The sequence below is a fragment of the Toxotes jaculatrix genome, chromosome 23 (assembly GCF_017976425.1).
Source record: "Toxotes jaculatrix isolate fToxJac2 chromosome 23, fToxJac2.pri, whole genome shotgun sequence".
Lineage (NCBI taxonomy): Eukaryota > Metazoa > Chordata > Actinopteri > Toxotidae > Toxotes > Toxotes jaculatrix.
In genome coordinates this window covers 3,690,332-3,709,232 of record NC_054416.1, presented here as the reverse complement: position 1 = coordinate 3,709,232, position 18,901 = coordinate 3,690,332, and the positions used below count along the sequence as shown (strand labels likewise).

General features: G+C 38.5%; 3 protein-coding genes across 3 annotated transcripts; all 3 read left to right on the top strand.

Annotated features, from left to right (window-relative positions):
• Nucleotides 1–2,935: 2,935 nt before the first annotated feature.
• On the top strand, nt 2,936–10,432 carry LOC121176854 (solute carrier family 12 member 3-like). Its single transcript, XM_041030958.1, has 26 exons — nt 2,936–3,067; nt 3,215–3,355; nt 3,447–3,522; nt 3,747–3,842; nt 4,169–4,308; nt 4,516–4,626; nt 4,743–4,854; nt 5,027–5,157; nt 5,254–5,338; nt 5,541–5,698; nt 5,880–5,987; nt 6,270–6,393; nt 6,494–6,595; nt 6,814–6,969; nt 7,108–7,207; nt 7,498–7,609; nt 7,709–7,843; nt 7,990–8,096; nt 8,265–8,347; nt 8,459–8,527; nt 8,624–8,728; nt 8,979–9,090; nt 9,510–9,596; nt 9,704–9,839; nt 9,944–10,011; nt 10,264–10,432. Exons 1-26 carry the CDS (start codon nt 2,936–2,938, stop codon nt 10,400–10,402), a joined length of 2,925 nt encoding a protein of 974 aa, XP_040886892.1. The 3' UTR covers nt 10,403–10,432.
• Nucleotides 10,433–12,314: 1,882 nt separating this feature from the next.
• LOC121177144 (macrophage mannose receptor 1-like) lies at nt 12,315–15,035 on the top strand. The gene is made up of 5 exons (XM_041031358.1): nt 12,315–12,385; nt 12,981–13,021; nt 13,332–13,721; nt 13,948–14,286; nt 14,473–15,035. The coding sequence occupies exons 2-5, from the start codon at nt 12,988–12,990 to the stop codon at nt 14,814–14,816; spliced, it is 1,107 nt and encodes a 368-aa protein (XP_040887292.1). The 5' UTR covers nt 12,315–12,385; nt 12,981–12,987; the 3' UTR covers nt 14,817–15,035.
• A 1,252-nt stretch (nt 15,036–16,287) lies between these two features.
• On the top strand, nt 16,288–18,771 carry LOC121177154 (C-type mannose receptor 2-like). Its single transcript, XM_041031370.1, has 5 exons — nt 16,288–16,332; nt 16,454–16,518; nt 16,615–16,995; nt 17,174–17,509; nt 18,103–18,771. Exons 2-5 carry the CDS (start codon nt 16,485–16,487, stop codon nt 18,447–18,449), a joined length of 1,098 nt encoding a protein of 365 aa, XP_040887304.1. The 5' UTR covers nt 16,288–16,332; nt 16,454–16,484; the 3' UTR covers nt 18,450–18,771.
• The last annotated feature ends 130 nt before the right edge of the window (nt 18,772–18,901 follow it).

The window sequence follows — 18,901 nt, the reverse complement described above, 5'->3', positions numbered from 1 at the left end:
AAGTTCACGAGAGGTTACATGCATGTTAGTCACTCTCTTTAGCAACGCTGTAAGAGCTGAATGTGTACATACACTTTACTCTGTTGCAAAATCAGCACCACATTGTCTGTTAAGCGGTTTTAGAAAGGGTTGGTGTGTCAGTTTGGAACAAGTCTCTGCATAGACACCTACCGCAGTGATTCCTCCACCAGTGTGGGCGTAACATGTGACTTTAACCAGGGCACAATGGCATTGGGAGCATAGAGGGTACAAGGCAATAATGCAGGTTTAATTATAGTAGGGCACAACCACTATGAAGAATACGCTGCAAGAAGTTTCCACCTCAGAGAACACTACTACTACCACACGCTGCAGAGGGTAAAAACAAAAGGAAAATGTGATGCTGGGGCAAAAAAGATGCAGCCATGAGGCTCTATCTATCCTCTATCCTTCTCTTGCCTTGCATTTCACTGCCACCCTTCGTCCGCCCACCAGATGTCCTCAGACTTTCCTTCCTGTCACTGTCAGCTGACTCCCAGATCCACCTGCTCACCTCCTCCTCCTATTCTCTGTCACCTGACCTTCTGTGCCCACCTGCACACCTGTTCCCATTTCTTCATCAACCTTGTCAGTGTTTATGCCATCTCTCAGTCACTGCTGGATCTTCTGCATTGCATGGCCTGGCGTGGTTTGTTTGGTATAAACGCGTGAAACAGGATTTAATTGTTCCTTGAAGCCAAAGTTAACATATTCTGATTGTTTTTTGTTTCAACAACAACCAGAAAAAACAAAGATGGTAAGTTTTCTGTCATAGGAAACTCAGCTCCACTTTAGCTCTAGAGTACTGGTTGGTTTCTGGGTGTCTGTGGGAATAATGAACCTGTCATGCACAGTGGGGGGTTTTGGATTCTTCTTAATGTCTCTCAGTATGTGTTGCATGCACAGTGTTGAGAAAATGAGAGTTATCAGCTAGTTTAAGAAAAAACATTGACTGATGTTGTTTGGTGTCTTGGGAAGCACATTTGAATGATGAAATCATGAAATTTTAGTGACTGAAGTCCATAAATTCCAAGTTGGCAAGTTGCTGAAAGTAAAAGACTGGAATAGAATAAGGTGGGCTTGTACTATTTTTAGAGGTAGAGGAGTTTCTTCCGGTGCATTACTGACATAGTAAACATCATTAGGTCAAGTATGTGTCAACAATTCTCAAAAACTGGTTGAGTCAACCAAACAAACCTGGTCAGAGCAGCTGTTGTCTTATAATATCTGGAAATATACACAGTCATTTAGAATCATTACTGTGTCAAAAAGGGCAGACATAACAATTTCTTCTTAAATCAAAATATAAAGGAAAAATAGAAGAAATATATAGAGAAAAATAGGAACAATAATGAACAAATTTGGTTGACATCAAACCATGATATGGTGTCACTGTGAATTAGTATGTTTTTTTCTCCCTAAATAAAAAGTGTAAAACATAGAAGAATACACTCTCTCTGCTTTCTCTTGTATAATCAACCTGTATAATGATGACTGATACGGTATTTGATGCTGCAAAATATAATTTTTGGTTCAAACATATGAACAGGGTGAAAATGTTGGGTATGATCATTAAAAAATTATATTTTAATTCTAAAATTTGAAAACGTTTATTAAATTTAAAGGTTGCCTTTTTTTTTTTCCTGATCATAAACTTAGTCATTTGCTTTATTTCTAATTACAAGGTTCCTGGAATGAACTAAAACAGAACCAGAGAGAAGCAAAATTATCCTTTATGAATTTTTTTTCAGTGTAGATGAAAAGATGACAGGGTGTGTGTGTGTTCAAGTGTGTGTGTGTCTGCGAGGGGGAGGGAGGAAGATGAGGGGGGATGGGAGGGGGTGTCACCCACCTCATTGAAGATATAAATATAAAGAGTCTTATCGTGAAATGAAAGAAGGAACATATTTCATTTGCTGGAAACTACGTATTCATCTGGAGCAGAAAACACCTGTGTGAGTACGTACTTGTTTTTGCTTTAAATTTTCTACTGAATATCAAAGTAATTAAATGCTTTCACATGTTGGAATTATTAGAAAGTTAAATTACATTTAAAGAATTTTAGGTTAATGCTGTTTCATGTTTATCATGGTTAAAATTAACAGCAGTAACATTGGTAATGGCTTTTCTTCTGCCTTTAATCGCATTCTCTTTGCCTTTTACTGGGACACAATGATCAGTGCATGAATAGATTTTTATTTCGATTTATAGAAGCTGCTGCTGAAACTCTCACATAATTTATCCCTGACAAAAAAAAACTTGTGATCTTATGTTGTGTAGCAGTTAGAGAAAAGACTTGAGATAAGACCGTGTCTTATGCAGGCACATTGTATGAAAGCTCAGTGTCCTGTAAGAAAAGAAGCCTCCCACACACTCGTCTTGCAAGACTTCCAGTGAATCAATGATGTATGATAAATGTTTTCAATGTAATTAGTCAAACAAGAGTTCCTATAGGAGAAAGAATTATCATCAGTGAAATTAAATATTTATTAGCTATAATTTAAAATACGGTGTATTTAAGCTTTTCTTCACTGATTTTACACATAATTTTTAACCACACTTTTACACAGGAATCAGTAAGACGTGCCGATGGGGCAGTTTACATCCAAACGTGACAGGCTGGTCCCTCGAGTTTGTTTCTCAGCCAACGAGGAAGGGCGGCCCGGGTACTCTCACCATTTTGACGACAGAAGCCATCAACAAGATGGTAACCTCCATCCTCCAACCATCGTTGTCTCTGACGCTGATGCAAGGTTTGTGTTGTTAACTTCTGGTGGAAGCATCCAGCACCATACAATGGCCATTACAGGAGCTGCAGCTCAAAACAACTGCAATTTAGCTTCAGTTATATTTACTATAAAACACTTTTGCTTGGGCCTCTTGCCATAACAGTTCATCAGGGAGCCGGGGCTCAAACATGGAGCTGCGGAGATCTTCCTTCTACAGCACCTTAGACCTGGTGCCACAGCTGGAAAATTATGCCAGTACTCTGCCACACCAGAAGCCCAGGAGTCGACCTTCCCTGGAGGCTCTCCGCAAGGCATTTGATGCAAGTTTTTGACTTAATCTTACAGCAATTTGCATCATCTAGCTTGGCAGACCCGTGCCCACTGAACTGTGAATATATATATATTATATCTTATGTGCTATTTACAGATTCTTGTTATAGACCTTGCTTAAACGTTTTGTTTCTCAGGAGGTGGAGGCAGGGATGGAGGCAGCAAACACCATCTCGGATTCAGTCAGCAGTCTCCCAGTCACTGACAGTGGAAATGAAGAATTACAAGGTCCTGAAGAGAAAGCCCCTGTCAGATTTGGCTGGGTGACTGGAGTCATGGTGAGTGAGGGTGTGTGTACTTGCATGCATTGCACAGACCTTATATATGAAACAATCTAACAAACAAGTTTTATTTGAACTTCGGTCACAGATGCGTTGCATGCTGAACATCTGGGGAGTCATCCTGTTTCTGCGCCTGTCGTGGATCATTTCTAAGGCGGGCATCTGTGAGTTATCACTTAAGTCGTTCCTCTGTTGAGTCAGTCCTGTTCATTCTCTTTCCTAGTTCCACTGTCACTCATGTCTTCTATTGATTTACCAGGGAATGGTGAAGGTTGATGGATAAAAATACTTCATTTTAACTAACACATACAAGTGGACCCTGTTTTAAAAAGGAAAATCCAAAACGTATGGTGATCCATGATTAACATCTTCTTTCTTTTAATCTCAGTGTTGACCTGCCTCATTGTCCTGATGTCTGTGACGGTGACCTCAGTAACTGCTCTCTCCATCTCTGCCATCGCCACCAACGGGAGGGTGACTTCAGGTCAGTCACTTCCTGTTTCTACAGACCGGTGTGAAAGTCATGCACACGGTGGTTCAAGCTAAGGGTTTACAATGTTATACACAAGCGTGGCTACAGTAAGGTAGGTGAGTAGGTGGGCAAGGAAGAGTCAGGTGGCTAAAAGGCGGGAAAACTGGGGTTACTGCAGGACAGGAGGGTGTGGCAGGGTGTGAAATGACAGGAGAGTTAGTCACATGAAAAAGGCAGGCAGAGCATGAATGAATGCATGAATGAACATGGCATTTTTAGCATCTGTTCTATAATAACAATTCTTCATGACCCTTCTGTGGTCTGAAATGCATTTTCAGGTGGGGCCTATTTCATGATCTCCCGCTCTCTGGGTCCTGAAATCGGCGGACCGATTGGGATGGTCTTTTCCTTCGCCAACGCTCTAGCTTGTGCACTCAACACTGTTGGCTTTGCAGAGGTGGTCCGTGATCTAATGCAGGTACTTGGCACTCAAAATATAAAAGAAAAAAAAATGGAATTGTGTCTTACATTAGAGAGAATATACAGTTTGGTTTTGTTTTGTTTTTTTGGAATAGGAGATGACTCAAGATGCTGTGTAAAATAACTTACATACCAGAATGTCATGCAAATGAGCACAGTGCTTGGTTTCTCATGTATGTGTGAATAATTTGGTTGCTGCCTGTAGGAGTTTGATGTCGTAATGGTCAGTTCAGTCAGCGATGTCCGTATAGTGGGTGTGATCACGGTGACTGTTCTCCTGTTCATTTCATTGGCTGGAATGGAGTGGGAGTCCAAGGTGAGCACATCCTGACACAGCTTACGTTTCTCCTTAGAACTGACCCATAAATCTCCCCATGTACTTCTGACTTTTCCTTTTTTTTTCTCCTCTCTCCATTTGTATCTCTCTCTCAGGCCCAGATATTTTTCTTCACAGTTCTCATGGTTTCTTTTTCCAACTACTTTGTGGGCACATTCATCCCTCCCAGTGAAGAGAAACAGGCTCAGGGTATCTTTGGATACCGCGGTGAGTTTAAGTTTCTCAGAACAAACTAACTAGACACTATTTCTTTTTTTTTTATTATTTGACCTGAGTATGTATAACTTATTTGTTAGCTGGACTGTTTAATGCAGTGTTCACAACTTATATAAATAAATATATATAAATACATAAAATGTTTTTTCTTGCTCATCTCCAGGTGAGATCTTAGTGTCGAACCTGTACCCAGACTGGAGAGGGCCTGAAGGCAGCTTTTTCCAGATGTTTGCCATTTTCTTCCCCTCTGCCATTGGCATCCTGTCTGGAGCAAACATCTCTGGAGACCTCAAAGTACGACGGGAAAGAAGGCAGAGATATTCTTCTTAACGTCACAGCTGCCAACAAGAACTGTATGAATGTTGACTTGTATATTGTTTCCTTGTGCAGGACCCTGCAACTGCTATCCCCAAAGGCACCCTCATGGCCATTTTCTGGACCACAATCAGCTATTTAGCTATTTCTGTAACTGTTGGTAAGCTACTCATTTAAAGTGTTTATTATGCATTTAATTTGATCAGTTAATCATTTGAACTGGTGGGGGTTCAGACCAACCTTTATGGTAGGGAAGCAATCCAAAATAATATTAATACAGTGGTGGTGTTTTGCTGAAACCTGCAGTCTGAAATACTGTATTACGCCATGATTATCGTATTTGGATCTTCCCTCTGCTCCAGGGGCGTGTGTCATACGGGACGCTTCTGGAAATATGAGTGACATTTTGACTGGAAATATCACTGATGGTTGTGTGGGTCTGGGATGTAACCTGGGCTGGAACTTCACAGAATGCATCCAATCACAGTCTTGTGAATATGGTCTGGCCAACAATTTAAAGGTACCATTCAGTCTAGCTGAAAAAGACCTGTTTATCCTGATATAAACATCTGACATCTTCTCTTTTATCCCACAAGTTGCCCAATAGTAGAATGAGACTGTTTTCCATCAGAATTTGTTCTATAGGTTAGCATAGGATAAAATCCTCATTGCAGTTTATCATGTTCTTCCATTCCAACCAGGTACTGGGTCAAGTCTCAGGTTTCTACTACCTCATCACTGTTGGTGTGTTTGCAGCCAGCTTGTCATCTGCTCTCGGCTTCCTCGTCTCTGCTCCTAAAGTCTTTCAGGTGAGGAACCACAGGAAAAACCCATGGTTAAATTCCCTATTAGTTTATTTCCTTGCAGGCTAAGACCTGTCCAATACAGAAACTAGTATAAACATACATGTTTCACTCCATGTTTGTACTTTGATACAATAAAAATTCAACAACATTCACCATTTAACACTTACAACTAAATTAAGTACTAAGTATTAACTGATAAGTTTTCAGGGATTCAGATCCCGATATTATTGGACAGCCAGTCTGCTTTAATGGAGGGTCTATCACATTTTCTGCTTTATCTACCAGTGTCTGTGCAGAGACAACATATATCCCTACATTGGATTCTTTGCAAAGGGTTATGGGAAAAATGATGAGCCACTCCGGGCCTACGTCCTCTGCTACTTCATCGCTATGGCCTTCATTCTTATTGGTGGGTGTGATCTAGTACATTTGCTGTTTTGTTACTGGAGTTACTGGTTCACATATTTGTTGGTTCGAGTTTTTGATTTCTCCCTTTCTTATTATCATAGGCAAACTGGACACAATTGCACCCTTGATCTCCAACTTCTTCCTGTGTTCCTACTGTCTCATCAACTTCAGCTGCTTTCACGCTTCAATCACCAACTCACCTGGTGAGTGATCACACTTTTCCTCAATTTAAATTAATCAATTAATTATTCGTCCCAAATTTTCACTCAAATAGTGCAAAAACTTGTCACAAATTCCAAGAGCCCAAGATGATAGCTTTTAATTTATTCTTTCACAGTCCAAAATCCAAAGATATTCAATTTACATTGATATAAAGCAGCAAAAACTAGCCAAAAAAGTCTCTCACTGTTGCCCCCCTTAGGTTGGAGGCCAGCATTTCACTACTACAGTAAATGGACAGCTTTGTTTGGAGCTGTGATCTGTGTAGTTCTGATGTTCCTGTTGACCTGGTGGGCTGCTCTCGTCACCTTCAGTATCATCTTCTTCCTGTTTGGATACGTCAACTACAACAAGCCAAGTGAGTCAAAAAGCAAACAGCAGAACTGTGACTAATGCAACCTGGATCAAAGAGCTCCCCATTGTCTCACATTTGTCTCTTAGTCCTTTCATACCTGCATCACTTGACTGTTTTTTTTTTTTTTTTTTTAATCCACAGAGGTAAACTGGGGATCATCAGTCCAGGCAGGTACATACAACATGGCCTTGTCATACTCTGTCTCTCTGTCTGGTGTGGAGGATCATGTCAAAAACTTTAGGTGAGCACCCTGAGATCTTAGTTATAATATGCATTAATTTTCCTCAGATCACATGGCATCTGATTACTGAGTGAGAGCATGTAATTCTTGTGGGCCAATGAGTGTAAAACACAAAGCCAATATAATGGACAAGCATCTCTCATATAATTATCATTAGTCCATTTTTTTTTTAACGAGAATTAGTTCTCTTCCTTCTCATTTAGTAGAATAGTAGTCTATTTACGCTTCATCTTTTAGAGGCGAACAGTTACTGTTGACCCTCATCTGTCCTTTCTGATGTGTTCTCTCAGACCACAGTGTCTCGTCCTGACCGGGCCCCCACACCAGCGACCTGCACTCGTGGACTTTGTTGGCTCCTTCACCAAGCATATAAGCCTCATGATCTGTGGAGACATTATCATGGTCAGTGATTCAGTCTCAACAACCTTGTTCCAAAGGTTTATGTATTTCATTACACTGAGTTGTTATGTAAAGATATTGTTAATTTTGTGACTTGTGCAGGAGCAGGAGAGGCAGGTTCGGCAGCAGGATATCACGGAGTGGTTGGTAAAGTGGATGAACAAAAGGAAGGTGCGCTCGTTTTATACTCCTTTCTCTGCAGACAACCTCAGAACTGGAGCTCGGCACTTGTTGCAGGTACAACTTCCATTATTTGATAATCTATCTTTTTTTTTTTTTTTTTTTTTTTTTTTTACTTAAATTTTAAAAAATAATAATTTTTTAAAATTAATAATAATAATAATAATAATAATAATAATAATTCTGTTCTAATTTTTTCCAAGGCGTCTGGTCTCGGCAAGCTGAAGCCCAACACTCTGGTTCTCGGCTTCAAGACAAACTGGAGGGAGAGTTCTCCTGAAAGCATTGAAGATTATATCAACACCATATAGTGAGTTGGTCATTGTTAACGGTGCATTTGAAATTGAAAACAAGGATTGTAACAACAAGTGGATTGTAAGGAATTTTATTTTTTATAGTGGGAAATGTTTGTGGAGAACCTTGTCTTTAACACTCACTTCTCAACTTACTCTTCTTCTCTTGCTGTTCTTTTCTCTAGTGATACCTTCGACTCCAACTACTGTTTGTGTATCCTGAGGATGATGGACGGGCTGGATATCTTTGACCAGTTTGATTGTGAAGGTTCAAAATTCATACATTTCTTTTGAGTTTATCCTGTGTGCTTTCAAGTACTATGACATACATTTAAATTAAAGAACAAGAATTGTTAATGATGTAATATCTTTCCTCCAGTGAACCAGAGCTTTGAACCTGACAAATCTGCTGAAAATGAGGACCAGCAATCTCCTGAGAGGGAATCAGGTGAGCGCTTACTGTATGAACACATACACACTGTAATTCTAATTGATCCAAGTCTAACTTTTATCGAACGTTTTATAACTGTATAAACATTTACAGCTGGTGACAACTCCGATAAAGGCGACAGCAATCAGATCAAGACAGTGTTCCAGAATGACCAGGGGAAGAAGACCATCGACGTCTACTGGATAGCTGACGATGGAGGTGAGCCCAGAGAGAGATTAGATCTGACAAAACACACCAGTTATATGTTTACATATTAATATATATACAACATCAAATTCATATAGAAAAATACAGATGAGATAATAATCAATATAACCATCTCAGTTTAAAAAAAAAAAAAAGGCTTCTTCCCTCAGTAATGTCTTCATCCATTCCCTCCTGAGACACTGAGATTTCAGTTTCCTCCCTTTGCTTAGCTGCTGTCTCTCTCATCTTCTTCTCCTTTAAGGTCTGACTTTGTTGGTGCCTTACCTGCTCACCCGGAGAAAACGCTGGCGCAGCAGTAAAGTCAGGGTCTTCATCGTGGGAGATGAACAAAACATGGAGGAAGGCCGCAACGAGTAGGTTTTCTCTCTTTCATCTTCTGGAATAAGTGCACACATCAAACTCTTAAAAAGAAAACATTTTGGTCCCGTCCCTGTACTTTTTGCGCTCTTGCCGATCGACAGAAAAAATTCAAAATGCATCTGTTTGGACTTAAACATCCAGGCTCCATGTATGGTCAGGTAATGTATGGGGAAATAAGGTACAAATGTCTCCCCATAAAACATCCAACATCTTAAAATCCTGGATTTGGAATACATTACCTGTGGATCTGCAGGCCATTTAATTTGGACTTGCAATGATTTGCTATTATACAGCTGTATTTTATCGCATTCAGTCATGAAAGCTGTTATTCTGTAATTATTCTGTGTTTTTTTTTTTTTTTTTTTTTTTTCTGTGTAAACTGATGTCCTGAAACTTTGATTGTGTCTTTCAGGATGATCGCTCTGCTGAAGAGGTTCCGTCTGGATTTTAATGACGTTATAGTCATGACAGACAGCGAGAAGCGTCCACATGCCAAGAAGTATGACCTCAAAGCCTGTTCATTTATTTATTTAGTTTGTTTGTTTTTAGTCTCTGCCTTACACAGCAAACTAACTTGTTAACCAACCAGTTGTTCTTCCTTCTCAGCCTGAATAGGTTTGTGGACAGTGTCGCCCCCTTCAGGCTTTATGATGAACAGCAGGACGGTGTCTCAGTTGAAGAGCTGAGACAAAGTGCCCCATGGAAAATATCTGACAAAGAGTTTGAGGCCTTCAGGCTTAAGGTGTGTGTGTGTGGGGGGTGTCTCTAAGAATGAGGCTGGTCAGGTCACTTGCAATGTGTGCGTCCCTTTTTTACGTCACTCTCACGTGTTTCCTCTTTTCACAGTCTGAGAGAAAAGTGAGGCTGAATGAAATCATCCGGAGGAATTCACAACATGCCGCTCTCGTGCTTGTGTGAGTACAGTTTACATCGTCTGATCAGTTATTCATATGACTGATCAATGAAAGTATCACACATCACATCAAGCCTTTAGAGCAGATATATGGAGCCTTAATGCACATGGAAAATTGCAGCTTTCCCTTGAGATGGGAGAGATTAGGTCTCCTTGTGGTTCAAACTTGTGGCTTGTGGGTCAAACACAGGCAGCATTTGTTCCTGATATACGCTTTTGTTATGTCCATGTAAATATGACGTTTGTTTTCCAGGAGCCTTCCTGTGCCACAGAGTGACTGCCCCAGTGCTCTGTACATGGCCTGGCTGGATACTCTGACCTGCGGCCTGCACTGCCCCGCGGTGCTGATACGAGGGAACCAGCAGAACGTCCTCACTTTCTACTGCCAGTAAATCCTGCATCAGGGGGATGGACCAGTCTCACTGAAAGCAGCTAGTCTTGCTTTCAGCTCAAAGTGCACGATACAATATGTTGCATTTTAATGATGCATAAATAAACAGTTATACAGCTAAACACCTGTCAGTGATGATGATGATTGGCAAGTGTCCAAAATCTACTGCTCGCTATGAAGGAAAGCAATGAGTGATTATTATGAAGAGTAGTGAATGAGTAAGTGAAGGGGTGATTTTGGACATGTGTTTGTGAACTGCATTTTTTTTCATTCATGTATTTATTTTATTTGTACTCCACATTGTTTTGTAAACTGCACATGCTGTACTGACCTGTCCCAGCTGATGGCAGCAGACTGAAAACTTCCACTCTTTTCTCCATGACAGTCCCATTTACCGTGATATTCTGGCATTAGGTTGACAGCCAAATGCTGTTGCTTATTCCAGCTCATGTGAAGTTTTCCTGCATGTTTTAAATTTCTGCAGTGGTACCTGGTGTGTGGAAGGATTCAGCGTTTTTAGGATCAACCTGAAAACGCTGAATCCTTCCTATGTAGTGGAATTTTGCATGGACCTCTCTATTATCATTATGTTTAGTTATTTTACAAAGGAATTTGAATGCAGTTACAGTAATTTGTATTTTATTTTTTAAAATTCTATATTCTTTGCAGTGTGGAGTTGATAATGACAGATTAGAATGAAGTTTGTCTGGAAGTACTGTGAAAAAGAAAAACAATAATTGATATTTGAATGTGTTGTATTTGCCTAAAATACAATTTATTTGAGTATTTATTTTACAGTTATTTGAGGAAAATACAGCATGTTTCTTCTTTATTTTGTTGCATTAATGTCTTTCTGTATTTGCTTTAAAGTGTATGAAGAAAATACAGAAACACACAGCACAAGCATACTGTATAAGCAGTATTTTGTATAAAGAAACACTGCAACAACATAACACACAACATCAGAAACACATTCACTTATTTAACAACACACGAGGGAAAATGAAACACACTGCAATTACCTTGTATTGCTTGTATTGACATAGGAAGGACACAGTTACCTTATCAGTACAGATAAATGACAGAGTACAAACCCAGATTTTAAGTTTAGCTTAAACTTTGCACTCTTACTAATTGGACTTTTAAAAGAACACGAACAGTAATCCTAACCCAAAGTAAAATCTTAGAATTTGAGAATTTACAAAGCTCAGACACTGAGTAACTGCTTAATTTTCACCGCTTCTATAACAACCCGATTCTATTTCTTTCATTTGCAATAAATGACCTTTGTACTTCTCTTTCTCATGAAAGCAGTGACAGATGTCTGAAACATCTAGATTTTACTATTCAAATACTGAGTTTCAGGTGGCTAAAAGAGGACAATGATTTTATTTTGTGGAGCTCTCAATATTTTCATGAGTCCACATCAAAACATCAAGGACTTTAGAGAATCTAAAGTAATGATTCCAGTGGAATTAAATAGTTAAATTATTTTGCCATTAACCAGTGTCATAAGAAAATAACTGTTGAAAAAGTTTATAATGCACTTTGTGGTTGAGTCGTCTATCTGTTAAAATATGTTTGAACTTGTGACAGAATCTTATCCACATTATCTGTTTCTTTTTTTCTTTTCTGTGACTCTGATCAGAGGAAATAAATCCTGGGTGGAGGCCTCATATTACTGCAGACAGAACCACCTTGACTTGGCCTTATTACTATTTGATCTCAGCTCGGAATAAATTTTATCTTCCAATAACATCCACAGTAACATCTTTCTGCTTGTTGGACAGACAACAGGGAAGTGCTGGTCACTTCAGATTTTTGTTTGCTATGTAAACTGAATTCTGGTCATCAATGGACTCTTTCTCTGCCATGACAGATACCTTGGACTTCTGTTTTTGAATATTCAAATGATGATGTTAAGGTTTTCATCAGCACATCAAGGAGAGTCATCAGACTGAAGCCGCTGAGAGAAGCAGAGGATGTAAGTTATGATTCTGTTGTTTACTGTGTGCAGAGGTGGATAACACAGTGTTGTTGTTTTTCTTCACTATATATTTTACACAGTCTAAAATCAAATATTGGCACTTTGGCTTTATTAATTAGCTAATTTATAATAGGATTGGAAATCACAGTCAAGCTTTTTCAAATTTTTTTGTCATGAAATGTAGAGTATTTTTGTGGATGCAATCACACAACCCTGATGTGAAAATACAGACAAGTACAATAACACTTTAATGTGGGCTCACAGCTTGTTGAGCAGCAGCCAGGGTGCAGGATTCATTGTAAATGTTAAATCCATATATTGTTTTATGTTTAATTAATTAATTTGTTAATTTAATTTTTTAGTGATGTCTGTGGAGCATAGTCACGAATATTAATTAAAATAAGGGAAACAAGGGGCATGCAGTTTATTTTATGGTTTTTGTGGCAAAGCTGAACATTAATCTGCTTCCTTAAACTAAACACTGAGTCTTGGACAAAGTGGTACAATTTGTTTCTTTAAACTTTAAGACATAAATTTTAATAATCATTGAGTGTGGTTTACTGCACATTAAACTGTCCATCTCATCTAACAGAGCAAAGATGCAGTGGAATGTGTTTCTGCTCATTCTGATGGGTAAGTGGATCCTCTTACACTGCTGCTGTTTTTCAAAGCACAATCATTCAAACAGTGATTATGATCTGTTCTTTATTTTTCATTTATCATAGAAGGTAAAGTTTACTGAGTCAAATAGTCTCTTGGACCTTGCTTGTAATGTTGCAATTTGGATTCATCAAATGCATCTAGTAATCAGACTGAGGACGAGACCACATTTAAATTGTAGTGGCAGTGTGTTAGTTCTAAGTATGACGTATGATTTTACTTCAAACCAGATGCATGTCATACTATCAGCTCTAACACTGCAGCACTTTCTCCCTGTTTGTAGGTCAGTGCTCTGTCTTCACATGCTCTATGCTCTATGAGTACCACTTTAATGATGAAACAAAGACCTGGGCTGAAGCCCAGTCATACTGCAAAGAGAAATATACAGACCTGGCCACAGTGTATGACATGGCAGACATGAAGAAACTAATAATGGCTAATAATGGAAAAGAAGCCTGGATTGGACTGTACAACGAAAATGATTCCAAAAGGACATGGCAGTGGTCTCTGCCTGGGGTGGAGTACAAAGAGACAGAGGAAAACTGGGCTACAGGAGAGCCAAATAATAAGGATGCACCTGAAAACTGTGTAAGGATGGACATAAAGGAAGATAAAGCTCAGAAATGGGTTGATGTCCCTTGCTCTGCCAATAATACATTTATCTGCTACAATGGTGAGAATATGTGTCTAATATTCTTTTTAACGTTATTTTACAAGGAATAATGTGACTGACATGACTTTATTATACCAAACACACTGTGTGTTAGTAAAACTGCAGTGGAATCTTGTAAATTCATCCCACATTATTGTTTCACTTATTTTAAGTATGAATTTTCTAAGACCTCATAACTTATAAATGAACATTTCTTCTGATGCTTGTTTGTTTGTTTATTCAACAGCAACAAATGAATTAGGAATAAAATTCCATTTCATTAATATGACGCTGAGTTGGCAAAAGGCTCAGAACTACTGCAGAGAAAATTACACAGACCTGGTCAGCGGACTCCATCAGCTAAATGACAGCAAGTTCAAGAATTTGACACAGCCTAAGGCTCAGCTGTGGATCGGCCTGTTCAGAAACAACTGGATGTGGTCAGATGGGAGTAATTTCTCTTTCAGAGACTGGGATCAGGAGTTATTGAATGCTGGGAAACATGAGAGATGGGCTGTGTTGAGAGGAACAGGAAAATGGGGAGCTGCCAAATGTGATGAAAAAAAACCCTTCTTCTGTTATAAAGGTGAGTTTTTCAAAGATTGGTCTTCACAGGTTCAGAGAATCAATGGAAACATTTGGAAGATCTGGCCGAGTTTACAATTTAGTTACTCATTTATTGTGTCAAATTTCTTTCAGCAGTGAATTTATTTTATTTATTTTTCATGTTTTGATTGGATTCAACTGAACGTCCTGTATTCGTACATGACAGATAAAAGGATTCTGATCAACGAAAGCAAGACCTGGGTGGAGGCCTTATATTACTGCAGAGAGAAATACAATGACCTGGTCTCCATCACGGATGCTGGCCAGCAGAAGTGGGTCCAAGAGAAAGCCAAGAAGGCCAGCAGTACTCACGTGTGGCTGGGGCTGCGCTACACCTGCACTCTGGACTTCTGGTTCTGGGTCACTGATGAGGCAGTCAAATATAAGAACTGGGATTCAGATAAACAAACCGATGACTGTAACATGTCTGGGGCCATGGACAGAGGAGGACATCACAAATGGTTTAAAAAACCTGATAATCAGAGATTTAATTTTATCTGTACTGTTTAAAACACTAAGATTTTCTCTCTTTTCTCTTTATCACTTTTTTAGGTTGTATTTAAAACTTAGTTTCCTCTCACATCAGTGAGTCAGTCAGCTGCATGTTTTGGCTTTTGATGTTGTGGTTTAGATCCAGTTACATTATGTAAAATCATATTGACGTTATGAGAACACTTTTTTCTTTAAATGAATAACTGAATGCTCTGCTGTTAAATAAACTTACAGACAGTGGATTGACGTTGTCTTTTTTCATAGGCCTGATTGAAAATTGTACAATATGCACAGTAATTACACAGTAATTACTCTAGTTCGCACCTTTTTTTGGGACTTAAACAGGGACACAGTAATTTGGAAGATTTAAAGCACCTAATTAAAGCAAATCAAACAAATAAATTAAGTTCAATAAAATACAAATATTAGCATAGTGCTGATAGTGATATGGTAACATATGTAATATAGCAATTTCCTTTTAATTTATTTATAAAGTATGCATTTACTGTGTCAGAAAGACAGGGGTTATTATTTCTGCCTGACTTTTCACGCCATGTTAAAATCTAATCTGAACACACACAAAAGCAGTACAGCTTGTTGTGTCTCACTGTGATCAGCAGAGGGCAGGATAGACCCTACTTGCTTTTTTTATTCATTGACTTTGGACATTCTATTAAAATATATTCGGGTTATACAAATTTGGTTCATTTGCATTCATTTCTGAAGATATTATGAATTACATGCTTGGCATTCAGTGGTGCCATTCATTTTCTTTTACCAGGACTGGAAGTTACTGGAAGTTCACTGGTCCAACATTGTCTGTTTTTCTTTTTATTAAAGCCAAATTACATATTTCTCTCTTGAACTCTTCCAAGAAAATGATTTGTACAATGCTAAGAAATTACAGACCCATAAAATAAAGCTTAACTTCATTCAAGTGATGCAACCTCCACACTATGGAAGGCAACACCAAGGCTTTTGATAATCGCAACTGAATCCAAATAAAATTATTTAGTCACCATTAAACAAAAGCATGTCAGCTTCATCTGTGGTTTGGGTTGAAAACAATCAGCAGTAGACATGAGAGGAAATTATAGATAGAATATCAGTAATTCTAACTCGGGAGGTGAAGGTTATCTGCAAATAATTTTACTAATGTTATTATTTCAGAATATACAATTCTGTTTCTTCAAAGCACAGTTTAGAAATTGAGCACTTAACATTGAATTGAATGAATTTACCCTGTAAGTCGCTGTAGCGTTTTGAAATGACACGTCTTGTTTTTCTTGTTGGACATTCAAAAGTCCATGTTTCCCTTCGGTTTGTTTTCCATTGCCTCATGTAAATCACATACAGCATAACTGACATGGACTTCTTCTCTTCTACAGAAAGATGAAATTTGTGTATTTTAACTTTCAAATTAGACACTGAGCAGGATACAAGAAGTCACTGTGTGTGCAGAGCATGTAATGCTTTACTGAGAGCAGCTTTCATCAGCACATCAGAGAGACACAGAGACAAGAAATCACCAGATGTAAGTTTTTTAGAATCAAATTAATATGGTGAATGTAGCTTTTTAATTTTTTTTTTTTGTCTTAGTTTTAGTGTTTTGCTTTGTTTTTATATATATATATATATATATGTTTGGTTCACAGAACGCTGACACTTTCATCTAACAGAGCAAAGATGCAGTGGAGTCTGTTTCTGCTCATTCTGATGGGTAAGTGGATCATCTCATCAGCCCTACACCAGAGCTTTTTTAGCTACACTACAATGGGCAACCTGGGTGCTCATAATTATTTCTCCCTGTTTGTAGGTCAGTGCTCTGTCTTCACATGCTCTATGCTCTATGAGTACCACTTTATTAATGAAACAAAGACCTGGGATGAAGCCCGGTCGTACTGCAGAGAGAATTATACAGACCTGGCCACAGTGTATGACATGGCAGACATGAAGAGACTCACTGACTCACTGGCTAAGAAAGAAAAAAAAGAAGCCTGGATTGGACTGTACAACAAAAATGATTCCAACAAGGCATGGCACTGGTCTCTGCCTGGGGTGGAGTACAATGAGACAAACTGGGCTGAGGGAGAGCCAAATGATGTGGATGGAAACACAAACTGTGTACTGATGACCAAAGATTACAAAAGGAATAATGTTGCCTGCTCTGGCAGCTATAAATTTGTCTGCTACAATGGTGAGAATGTGTGTCTAATATTCTTCCTCTTATGTATATTCTGTTATGTGTTTATCATGCTGTCTAATAATTGTTTTCAATGTGCACACGTACCTCATTTATTTACACAGAATCAGGTAAAAACTTTAAAAAATCATTTAACTAATACTTGTTGCTTGTTTGTCTGTTTATTCTACAGAAAAGGAATTAGGAGAAAAATTCTATTTCATTAATATGACACTGAGTTGGCCAAAGGCTCAGAAATACTGCAGAGAAAATCACACAGACCTGGTCAGTGGACTCCATCAGCTAAATGACAGCGAGCTCAAGAATTTGATACAGCCTGATGCTAAGCTGTGGATCGGCCTCTTCAGAAACAATTGGATGTGGTCAGATGGGAGCAATTCCTCTTTCAGATACTGGGATCCAGAGTTATTTAACGATGAGGAACATGAGAGATGTGCTGTGTTGAGTGAAACAGGAAAATGGTGCGCTGACAAATGTGGTGAAAAAAAACCCTTCTTCTGTTATAAAGGTGAGTGTTTCAAAGATCTGGTAGTTTACTTATTTATTTACTTATTAATTTAATTTATTTATTTAATTTCTTATTTATTTAACAACATCTTTAATTTCAGAGTTTGTGTTCATTCATAATTGCTGAACTTTTTTTTAACAGTTACGGATGGTGACTTACTCATAGTTACTTACTTATGCATGTATGTGGACTTTATTTCAGTGATGAATACATTTGTTCCAAAAACACAGGATTTCACTGTTTTCTGTACTCGAAAAGGAATATATCTTAAAAAAGAAAAAGATAATATTTTGACCAAATTATTGTAAAACATTGAGAGTGAGTTGGTCAGCTCTCATCTCTATGTGCATAAACTGCACCTGTTTTCACAGTGATTTGTTTCTTTCTCTTAAATAGAAGAGTTTGTGTTAATTCTTACTTTGTAAGAATCCAGATTTTTGATGATGGTGATGCTGTGGTAGTACTTTTGGCACAAAATGTACAAGCAGAGACTTTAGCATAAAACTCAGATATCAGAACTGGTATTTGGAAATCCTTATTGGAGCCCACTGTTGGCAAAATATAACTGATCGCCCCGTGTTTGTACATGATAGATAAAGTGATCCTGATCAATGAGAGCAAGACCTGGCAGCAGGCCCTGAATTTCTGCAGAAAGCACCACCATGACCTGGTCTCCATCACTAACCTTCACCAGCAGAGATGGGTCCAAGAGAGAGCCAAGAAAGCCAACACAGACCACATCTGGCTGGGACTTCGCTACAGCTGCAGTCTGGATTTGTGGTTCTGGGTCAGTGATGAGTTTGTCTGCTATGACCACTGGGACCCAAAACAAGATCCTGACAAATGTTACCAATCTGCAGCCATGATGAAAAGAGGACCACATCACTGGCTCCAAAAGGCCGATACTGAGGAGTTTAATTTCATCTGTACTTTGCAGTAAAATGTAAAACCTCCTGAACACAGCAGTGACAGACTTCATATTTCTGGTGTGTTTTTCTCACCTGCAACATGCTTACACTTCAGTAACAGTGACCAGTACGTAGTCTTCTCCCTGGGTTTATTCAAGGGTAGTGTGGCAAATATAGAAATCACAAACCTGACAGGAGAGAAACAGAATTACTAACACACTGATTAACTAGATAAGAAGGAAATCTTTGCTGTTTTGCTTCTTACATCATCTACTTTTTGGTTAATATCTGGTGATGGTTAGAATATGCAAATCACTCTTTTGTCAAATTACATTTTTGGGAATTTTAAGTCAGTAAGATTTTTGTGAAGCTGAATAAAGTGTAAATCCATGACATGAGAGGCGCTTTATTTAAGGGATAAAGAATAACACAGACATCATTATGTGTGAAGGGACTCTTCAAAGAAAAATATCTGAATATTTAT